Raw genomic sequence first — 11,501 nt, forward strand, 5'->3', positions numbered from 1 at the left:
TATTTAGCCTTAGAGAAATTCTGAAAGGCACCACAGGAGATAATTATATATATTTTTGCTGGGAATTAGGTGGTACAGTAAGGTAGTACACTAGTCTATCACCTCTAAGACCTTGGGGAATGGAGTTCAACTCAGTCCAGACTGATGGAATGAAACTCTTCTCTTTCTCATGGTTGTAAGTATTCCAATGTGAGGACCATTCTCAATCCAAGTCTCTGTGACTGACCACAGCTTCAAAGCACAAATATTAATTCAGCACAAATTCACAGTCTCACTCAGAGATTTCATAGCATGGCTGGTGTGGGAAAAGCAAATATCACATTGGAGCAATAGGGGAAGCTGATTTTTTTTCTTGCTAATTTTCTTCACTCCTCTCCTGAAGGCATGGACTTGTTGCTGAGATACAGTGTTTTAGAGGATTTCTCTAAAGCTAAATAATATAGGACAAATTATACACTATGTGTGGTGGGAATGGGCTTGATGGGACAAACGACCTTCCCTCATTCCGCATTTTTAAAATTTGTTCATGGGATGTGGGTGTCGTTGGCAAGGCCAGCATTTATTGCTCATCCCTAATTACCCTTGAGAAGGTGGTGGTGAGCCGCCTTCTTGAACAGCTGCAGTCCGTGTGGTTCTCCCACAGTGCTGTTAGGTAGGGAGTTCCAGGATTTTGACCCAGCGACGATGAAGCAACGGCGATATATTTCCAAGTCCGGATGGTGTGTGACTTGGAGGGGAACGTGCAGGTGATGTTGTTCCCATGTGCCTGCTGCCCTTGTCCTTCTAGGTGGTAGAGGTTGTGGGTTTGGGAGGTGCTGTCGAAGAAGCCTTGGCGAGTTGCTGCAGTGCATCCTGTGGATGGTACACACTGCAGCCACTGTGCGCCGGTGGTGAAGGGAGTGAATGTTTCGGGTGGTGGATGGGTTGCCAATCAAGCAGGCTGCTTTATCCTGGATGGTGTCGAGCTTCTTGAGTGTTGTTGGAGCTGCACCCATCCAGGGAAGTGGAGAGTATTCCATCACACTCCTGACTTGTGCCTTGTAGATGGTGGAAAGGCTTTGGGGAGTCAGGAGGTGAGTCACTCACCACAGAATACCCAGCCTCTGACCTACTCTTGTAGCCACTGTATTTATGTGGCTGGTCCAGTTAAGTTTCTGGTCAATGGTGACCCCCCCAGGATGTTGATGGTGGGGGATTCGGCATTGGTAATGCCGTTGAATGTCAAGGGGAGGTGGTTAGACTCTCTCTTGTTGGAGATGGTCATTGCCTGGCACTTGTCTGGCGCGAATGTTACTTGCCACTTATCAGCCCAAGCCTGGATGTTGTCCAGGTCTTGCTGCATGCGGGCACGGACTGTTTCATTATCTGAGGGGTTGCAAATGGAACTGAACACTGTGCAATCATCAGCGAACATCCCCATTTCTGACCTTATGATGGAGGGAAGGTCATTGATGAAGCAGTTGAAGATGGTTGGGCCTAGGACACTGCCCTGAGGAACTCCTGCAGCAATGTCCTGGGGCTGAGATGATTGGTCACCAACAACCACTACCATCTTCCTTTGTGCTACGTATGACTCCAGCCACTGGAGAGTTTTCCCCCTGATTCCCATTGACTTCAGTTTTACTAGGGCTCCTTGGTGCCACACTCGGTTAAATGCTGCCTTGATGTCAGGTGCAGTTACTCTCACCTCACCATTTTATGCTCTTAAACCCAAATACTGTGGAATTTGCCCCGTAGAACTAGAGTCCTGTGGAGATTATCAGGGCGGGGTGGGGGCGGGGGGAGCGGCTAGTCTCATTGTACCACCCCTACTGCTGCCCCAGCTGAGATAAGTCAGCTAACTCAGCACTGACCGTTTTTAAAACCTGGGACATTCTTGGTCAGTATGGCACAGCTATTCACTATATAAACTCTTTGAGCCATCAAGGGACCAGGGGGCGCACGACTTTATTGGGGCAGTGCAAAGGGAGCTGTGCTCTATATCTAAGCTGTGTCACATATAAGCTGGAAATGGTTATTGTTTAAATTAGGTACCAAAGGGGGAACCATGTTCCATTTCTCAGCACTGACATCCCTCGCCTTGAGAGCAAAAAATTCGCTAAATATAAATAGAAAGGATATTGGAGTCATGAACAAGTGCAACATAGATTCATTAGAATGATACCAGGGATAAGAGGATATATTTATGATGAGAGATTTGAAAATCTAGGGCTGCATTGAAGCAAACAAAGATCTAACAGAATAAAGCAAAATACTGCAGATGCTGGAAATCTGAAATAAAAACAGAAAATTCTGAAGCATTGTCATTGACCTGAAATATTAACTCTTGTTTCTCACTCCAAAGATGTAACAGAAGTGTTCAAAACTTTATGAAAAGATTTGAGAGGGAAAAAAGTAAACAATTATTTCAACTGGTCAGTGAATTGTTAACAAGGGAGCATACATTTAAAATTAGTATTAGGTGCAAAACGAGGGAGGTTGGAGGAAATTTTTTCTTGCAAAGACTTGTTAAAATATAGAATGCATTACCACAAGCGGCTATTGAAGCCGAGTCAATCGCAACATTTAAGAGTGAGTTAGTTAAACACTTGAAGAAAAATATTCAGGGGTTCAGAAAATAGCATGGAACCAGGATTACAGTAGCTAGCTTTGATGTGAAGCTAGCATTGGCACAGGTACGATGGGCCGAATAGCATCCTTCTGCACCAAAATTTCTATGATTCTATGAAAACACAGACACAAAAGATTTAATATACATATATTCCCATAATTAACAAGCACACTCAAGACATGGACCAACTGATGTAGAATTGTCACTAGTCCTGCTGTGTGTGGGTTAAAAGTCCTGAAATTGCACCCCATTGACATGAAAACCCTCAATGGGCTTTTGAAATAGTCAGAATAGCTGACTAACTAATGGCTCCTATGGGTCATATAACATGTTACATTGTGCCTGCAGTATTCATATTCATTGCTTGTATTCACTGCAGCTGGACTTCCGGTGCTCCAAAAGAAAGTATCTGGAAGAGGAAAAGTCCATGCAGATGTGAAAAATAGCACTGCACAGTTGCCCTGTATGTGTGGCAAATAGCCAGGAAGGCAGCTCTGAACTTGGTAATATCCTATATCACTGTAGCCTGTTACTGCATCAAAATGCTTTGTGCATCCAGGAACTTCCATTTCCCAGATATAACCAGCTTCTGGGTCTGAGGTCAAAGGTATTGTAATGAGCCAGCATAGCAATTAGCCTCAGTGGCCCTAGTTGGTGGGGGGGTGGGGAAAGACATTGCCAGGGTTCCTGCTTCTGATAGTGTTTCCATGACTGACAAGGCGAGGATGCAAATTTAAGATAATCGGAAAGAGAATTAAAGAGAAGGCTAGAAAAAAAATTCTGTACAAGGATGATTGATGCAGGGTCCATAAGTAGCTTTAAAGGGGAATTATATAGTTGCTTGAAAAAGAGGACTATGGGGAGTGAGCACAGAGTGGGCTTGGGCTAGGTTGCTCATGTGAATAAAATCATTGGCACAGACTTGATAGGCTGAATGCGTTTTTCAGTCCTGTAACATTCTATAGTTCTGTTCCATTCGTGCCAAACCCGAAAATTAGCAAAACTAGCAAAAAAGCTGGCACAGTACTCAAAAGGCTGACAAGTACAGAATGGCCCATTATAAACCTATTGTATGTGAAAACCAGGAGTTACGTGGGCTTTGGTTTAGGTTTACCCAACATTCCTTCACTCAAATTGGAGGTAACAAAACATAAGTAGGGAAAGCCAGCGGGAAAGAGGAGGGAAATGCAAATGCTAAAGGCACAAAATTGATGGTGTATTTCTAGGGGGGGGTCAGAGGCCATATTCCCCTGGAAAATTTTGAATTTTTACATTATAAGTGATGCATTGCAGTTAATTTTAAGCACTTTCATACTTCACAATTGATAGAATTATTTTAATCTTTAAAGTGACATTGGATTTTCAATAGACCAACCAGATCATTAGATCCCCAAAAGCTACATGAACAATCACTCTCTCATATCTAATCCCCACACCTCAGCTCACAAAGACAATGTACCCCCTCTGGACTCAATTCACAGACTTACTGCATCCCATTTATAACACCCCACCCTTTCCTCCAGTACTTTTTCCCTCCTTCCCCCTCAATTCAATCTGGCACTCCTCTCCTCCCACCTTAATTCACCCTGACACTCTTCTTCCACCCATTTCAATCGGACACTTTTCTTCCCCTCCAGTTCAAGCTGGCAGTCATTTCCCTCCCCAACTTTGTAAGGCTGTTTCGAGCTTCATCACTCTCCACTACCCCCCCTCCCCCAACACACACAGCACAGGCCACAGCTTCTGCCCTTTCCTTCTCCCCATCATTGCCATTCATTTCCCATCTCCCCTTTATTTCCTCCATTTCTCTCCCCTTCATTGCCAATGATTTACTTTCTTCAATCCCATTCCTACCTGACTGCTGTTGCTAATGAGAGTGATTCCAGCTGTTGCATACTGTACACAGGACCTTCTGTTCTCACAAGAATTCCCACCTACAATATGCGGGGGCCTGAACCACTTCCATTAACAACAGGACTCTTAAGGACGAGGGTCCAAGTTCAAGCTGTTTTTTGTCCGTGAACACTGGACGTCCAAAACACTGACTGTCAGCACGATACATTGACAGCTGGTCTGTATACCAACCAATACCCCTTGCTGGAAATTTCACATGTTTCCCCCCATCAAGCTGAATAGTTTGCCAATGCTCACTGTCTAGGCTTCCAACTGGTGACTAGGGCAAGTATCAGAGTACTGGTAGTACTCATGGAGCTGTGTTCCAGCATGAAACACTGTCTTCAGAAGAGAGGGAAAAAATGGGGGAAAAACTGCCTTTATTCTGTGCTCACTAAGTTAAAGAAAAAAAGCAATTACCAAGGTAACTAGTGCTGGATGACTTGTAATTTAAGAGCTTTTCTATAAAGATATTGTGATTGATTAAAACAATGGTAGAGGCCTTTTATAGTTTATCATCAGGATTCCAGAAATCTCTTTCTTCTGCAGCTGTGCAGCATTTACAAACTGAATCAATAAGCACACGGAGTGCAGATGATCTTGTTTCACAACCATACTAGTGTGGGTCAAGATGTTCTTTAAAGAAGTGCATTGCTCCTGCTGGGAAGAACAAAGAGGTGGGATAACTGCAGTAACAGCATAGACCAGTTTAGCTGCTGTGACAGCTCAGTCTAACTGCACTGGCCAATGTAGACCTGAGTCATACAAACCAGGAGCTCCAGGTTCAATTTCTAACTTTGCTAAGTTTGCTGATTTCAGCCATGGTGATGTTAGGGGCAGTGCAATTGGTCTTAGAATGCTGGGTTAGAGAAGGGAAGGGAATGATCAGCAGGGGCTCCTGCTCCTGGTTATCATCCAGTGACCCCTGCTAGAAAGTGCAAATGTTTGGACGGAAGATCAGAACAAGACTAAGCTCAGCTGTGATGCTCTCTATGTTGAATAGCCTGCCAACATTAATTGTCCAGGTTCACCCATAAAGAATGGCCACGTGGATGAGGGACTGAATGGCTGCCAGTACCCAAGGAATTGCACCCCAGCAAGAGTTAATGTTGATAGAAGAGGTGGGGAGAAAATTAGAAATAAAATCGAATTGTTGGGTGGGTACTTGCTTCCTTAGAGATGGAGGTTGGAAGTTGAATGATCCTTACCACAGTCCTTTAGCATGCCAGTTGCTATGAGTGGCTGAGCTTCACAGTGGGACTTTCCACATAGCATCGTACTGTGCCACTATTCAATACAGGACTTTCTTTACCACATTATTTAATTATTTTTGTCTTCTCCCCCATTCTCACAATACATTCCCAAATTGAGAAGACGGTTAGCCAATTTGGTCTTAAACCAGTGCCATTCTGTAACCTGCCACTAGGAAATGAAGAACAGTGGTGGCATTTGAAATCCCCAAGAGTGTACTATTCCAGGAAAAATAGTGTTTAAAAAACCTTCCAAAACACAACAAAAATAACAAAAGATGATCATTGTTGCCCCAACCTCATTGGAAGGCTCTCAGCTATAGCTGTGTCAACCTGAGTTCCTATTGTATATTTTGCTGCTCTGATTTTCTCTCTTTACCTCTTCCTGAAGCCACTGACATGCCAAGATGCAGTTCCACAAGCTCCAACCAGCCATTTTTCATGCCATTTTATTGTGAAAGGGTATCACAGTCGAGACAATCCTGTTCTCACCTAACATCCAAACCCACTTCCAGCAGGGGGCACTGGAGCAGGCAATTTGCCTACTTTTCCTCTCGCTATCCCAGGGGTATGGACTAAATGGTCTTGGATCAACTAACTCAGCACAGAGGTCAAACCTGGGACCTTGCTGGTCTGCAAGGCTTAGTACCACATCAACAAAATGAATTATTGGAGAAACTAGTGATCACAACATTGTGTACACTTTTGTTTACAAACTCGATGTTACCTGACGACAATATCTCTTAATGAGATGGGTGACCAATTAATTTCTGCCCAGGGATTTGGTACAGTGAGATTTAATTTACATACACACTCTACACCACCATATTTAATAAGAAATATTAAAAAGTTAAAAGTTTCACAGAAAACAATGGGAATCAATACTAATAATTTTATTAGTGAAATATAATCCAAACATTTTGATGTAAGTCAGCATCTTACTTTAATATTTCATGTCAATAAAATAATGCAAAGAAAACTGATGGGGGAGGGGGCTCATCAAAGTTGGAAATTGTAAGTAGCAGCCAATTCTTAAAGGATCTTGACATCACCCTGGAGCATTCCTCTAACAGTCAGGAATATCCCAACCCAGAAACAAAGTTTTATGTTATGTCATATTGGCCAGTGAGGTAAATCACTTTGCAACAGATGCTATCTGTTGTAAGCTGAACTCTTGCAGTGTAGATTCTTTTTCCCCTGACTCTTACTGGGATATAGTTCCATGGATGCTGACAGCCATCTGGTACCTCGCTAAGCACCCATTCTTCCTGAATCCTATCTCACTCGAGATCCATACAGGTGGGCTTCCCAGCAGGGTTCACAAAGGCAGGAACCCCGGCTGATATTTCACCCCTTAGCCTGGAGATACTGGTGGTATGATAGCATCAACACTATTGTGCTCATCATTGTTTTAAAAACTGGTAAAATATCTTGCAAGGAATGATAAGATTTTTTAGGTAGATTTAGACTTTGTGGTTCTATTTGAGTTTGCAGGGTCAAAAATGCTGTGATGCCTATCACGGTCAAATAGCCTATTAACATTTACTGTCAAGACTTAGGTATGAAGAATTGCCCCTTGGTCGAGGTTCCCATAGAACCGCACCCCAGTATGAGTCAGTGACGTCAGATGGGGGATGGAATAAAAGAAAGAAACCAAAAGCAAAATACTGTGGATGCTGGAAATCTGGAATAAAAACAGAAAATGCTGGAAATACTCAGCAGGTCAGGCAGCATCTGTGGAGAAAGAAACAGAGTTAACGTTTCAGATCGATGACCCTTTGACAGAACTGGAAGCAGTTGAAGATTTAACAGTTTTCAAGCAAGTACAGAGCCGGAGAAAGGGTGGTGGGCGGTGGGGGGGAAGGGGAGGGGAGGAAACAACAACAGTAACTTGCGTTTCTATAGCGCCTTTAACATAGTAAAACATGCCAAGGTGCTTCACAGGAGCGTTATCAAACAAAATTTCACACCGAGCCACATTAGGAGGTATTAGGACAGATGACCAAAAGCTTGGTCAAAGAGGTAGGTTTTAAGGAGTGTCTTAAAGAAGGAGAGAGAGATAGTGAGGCAGAGAGATTTAGGGAGGGAATTCCAGAGCTTAGGGCCTAGGCAGCTGAAGGCATGGCCGCCAATGGTGGAGCAATTAAAATCAGGGATGCGCAAGAGGCACGAATTGGAAGAGCGCAGAAATCTCGGAGGGTTGTAACGCTGGAGAAGGTTACAGAAATAGGGAGGGGTGAGGCCATGGAGGGATTTGAAAACAAGGATGAGAATTTTAAAATCAAGGTGTTCCCCAAACCTGGAGCCAATGTAGGTCAGCGAGCACAGGAGTAATAGGAGAACGGGACTTGGTGCGAGTTAGGATACAGGTAGCAGAGTTTTGGATGAGTGGAAGATGGGAGGCCAGCCAGGAGACCATTGGAATAGTCCAGTCTGGAGGTAACAAAGGCATGGATGAGGGTTTCAGCAGCAGATGAGCTGAGGCAGGGGCGGCGATGTTACGGAGCTGAGCTGAGACCGGCGATGTTACAGAGGTGGAAGTAGGCGGTCTTAGTGATGGAGCGGATATGTGGTCAAATAGGATGCCGAGGTTGCAAACGGTCTGGTTCAGCCTCAGACAGTGGCCAGGGAGAGGGATGGAGTCGATGGCTAGGGACCAAAGACAATGGCGTCGGTCTTCCCAATATTTAGTTGGAGGAAATTTTTGTGAAGGGTCTAGATAGAGTAGATAGAACGAGAGGACATAGATTTAAGGTGAGTGGCAAAAGAACCAAAGGAGACATGGGGAATAACTTTTTCACACAGCAAGTGGTTAGGATCTGGAATGCACTGCCAGAGAGGGTGGTGGAGATAGATTCAATCATGGCTTTCAAAAGGGAACTTGAAAGAAAAAAAATTGCCAGGCTACGGGGATAGGGCGGGGGAGTGAGACTAGCTGGATTGCTCTTGCACAGAGCCAGCACAGACTCAATGAGCCAAATGGCCTCTTTCCGTGTAACTTTTCTATGATCCAGTACTGGATGTCGGACAAGCAATATGACAAAAGAGAGACAGTGGAGGGGTCGAGAGAGGTGGTTGAGAGCTGGGTGTCGTCATTGTACACGTGGAATCGGACGTTGTGTTTTCGGATGATGTCGCCGAGGAGCAGCATGTAGATGAAAAATAGGAGGGGGCCAAGGATAGATCCTTGGGGAACTCCAGAGGTGACGGTGCAGGAGCGGGAAGAGAAGCCCTTGCAGGTGATTCTCTGGCTACGACTGGATAGATAAAAATGGAACCAGGCGAGTGCAGTCCCATTCAGCTGGACGATGGAGGAGAGCATTGGAGGGGGATGGTGTGGTCAACTGTGTCGAAGGCTGCAGACAGGTCGAGAAGAATGAGGAGGAGTAGTTTACCATTGTCACAGTCACATAAGATGTCATTTGTGACTTTGATAAGGGCTGTTTTAGTACTGTAGCGGGGCAGAAACCTGATTGGAGGGATTCAAACATGGAGTTGCGAGTGGGCAAGAGTGATTAAATGACAAAAGGGATGATGGTGCAAGGCAAGGAGAGTGGTAATGGGACAAGTAAAGAAACAAAAGATGGGTCTAGAGGAGCTGTAAATGGCAACAGCAGAACCATTACCAGCACTTGCCAAACAGCTCAGTCCGCAATCGTGACCCCGACCTTCCGGTCGCTTGCCATTTTAATTCTCCATCCCACTCCCTCTCTGACCTCTCTGTTCTTGGCCTCATACACTGTTCCAATGAAGCTCAACAGAAGCTTGAGGAACAGCATCTCAGCTTTCATTTAGGCACTTTACAACCTTCTGGACTCTACACTGATTTCAATAACTTCAAATCATAACCATTGCTCCCATTTTTTCGGACAGCAGGTGTTGGTAATGGTGTTGCCATTTACAGCTCCTCCAGACCCATCTTTACTTGTCCCATTACCTCCTTGCCTTGCACCATCATCCCTTTTGTCATTTAATCACTCCTGCCCTCCACCCTTCCCTTTTGTTCTTTCCTCCACCCTCCTTTCTCCGGCTCTGAACTTGCTTAAAAACTGTTTAATCTTCAACTTCTTCCAGTGCTGACGAAGGGTCATCGACCTGAAACATTAACTCTGTTTCTTTCTCTGCAGATGCTGCCTGACCTGTTGAGTATTTCCAGCATTTTCTATATATAAAAGAAAGAAGTTTGATTTTAAAAAAACGTTTAGAATGTAAAGTGAAAAAGTTACAAAGTCTATTACTGTACCTTCCTCTGCCCGTCACTATCATCTCAGTGCCCACTGAATAGAACTTCCTCCACAGCAACTCGTTCTCCTTAACCAGTCTGATTAATGGGAACATCCCGATGGTTCCCTGATCCAGGGTCTCCATGGGAGAAAAAATTCCACACTCCAATACCTCTTCAGGAAAAGTTTCCAATGAAAAGTTCCCAAGCACCGAGTGCATCAATCCTTCCGTTTACGATCACTCCCGAAGAGCCGCCCATCAGAACGGAAAGTCTGAACAGTGCCAACCAGTAGAAAAAGCAGTGATGGGCTTCTTTCCTTCTTAAAGCCGGCTTTTTTTTGTACGATGTAATCTTTTATTAATAATTTTCATCAAAAAAGAGATATATCTCTCAGGGGTGTCAGGTCCGAGTCCAATTAGATATTGCCTCCAGTTGTTCAAAGCTGCTCACTCACTGGATACGAACATCAATTTTGTCAATGATGGAAAGGGTAGATTTGCTGTTAAAGACGGGGCTAGATGAACAGTCAAAGTTCACACTTTCATCCTCAGTGGAAGTGTTTTTATGCTGTGGGGGACGATCATCTTCTAGCTCCTCATCTGCTGCTGTTGTCTCTCGATGCTGCTTTATCTGACCCCTGGATCTCCTCTCTCGGGTTGCTTGAGCCTGGCGATGTATCTGTAGCTAGATCTTGGCAGGCGGGTGGCTTGTACTTTGCGACGGCACTGATCTCCCCGGTTGCGAGCCTGTATCCGATCCGGTCTCGTCTCGCCCGGAGCTGGTGATCTGAATTCTCCCTTCACAGACATACGCGGTCGCTTATCCGTTTATCTCCCGGCTCACCTCTCTCCTACTCTGTCTAAAAAAAAAAATTCCTTTATTTTTTCATCTGATCACAAGGTCTCTTCCGGAAGCTTCAGCCTCTCTGCTCCCGACTGATCGCCACCTTTCCCCGGGCTGAACAGTCTCCTTTCCCCTTAACACTCAGGCTTGCTGGGGTTTAAATGTCTTCTGATTACTTCCCCCCCCCCTCCCAAAAAAAAATTCAAATCTCACCATCTCCTCCTCCATCGTTTTTCTGTTAATCCAGTTTTTTTTTAAATTTCCCCCTTGCTCCACTGACCTTTCTCCAATTTGATCTTCTAATTTGTTGCCTTTTACTTAGTCATGATAAACAATCTAAAGCAGCCGAGCCGGTTAGGGTAGTGCGTGAAGCTCCATCCATCACCCAGTCTCGTCCCTCTATTATCATCAGGTCAATCAACAGCTCCGAGAAAGAAAAAATAAACACTCATTTCGGCGTCTGACGTGTCACTTTCCCCCTCACGCCACAAATCCCGGCATCAGCAACATGTAACCGCATCTTCACCCAAACTCAAACCAGTTGCACAGTGATGTCAAGTAGCAGCTGGTGCCAGCTAAGCCTTTTGGCTAAAATTTTCCCCGCAGCAAATGGAAGCTCGCAGCTCATCGCTCACTCCCTGTTAAAGAGACAGCGTCGTTTGGATGCTGTTATTTTGCA

The 11,501-nt window shown here is 44.6% G+C and overlaps 1 protein-coding gene across 1 annotated transcript in view; it reads right to left on the minus strand.

Annotated features, from left to right (window-relative positions):
• fam222aa (family with sequence similarity 222 member Aa) overlaps positions 1 to 11,148 on the minus strand; it is a 268,663-nt gene extending 257,515 nt beyond the window's left edge. The window contains exon 1 of the mRNA XM_068006030.1: positions 9,998 to 11,148. Within this exon, the coding sequence (XP_067862131.1) occupies positions 9,998 to 10,197 (200 nt within the window). The 5' untranslated portion in view covers positions 10,198 to 11,148. The remainder of the gene's footprint in view (positions 1 to 9,997) is intronic.
• Positions 11,149 to 11,501: the final 353 nt, after the last annotated feature.

Source organism: Heptranchias perlo, chromosome 25 (assembly GCF_035084215.1).
Source record: "Heptranchias perlo isolate sHepPer1 chromosome 25, sHepPer1.hap1, whole genome shotgun sequence".
NCBI lineage: Eukaryota > Metazoa > Chordata > Chondrichthyes > Hexanchiformes > Hexanchidae > Heptranchias > Heptranchias perlo.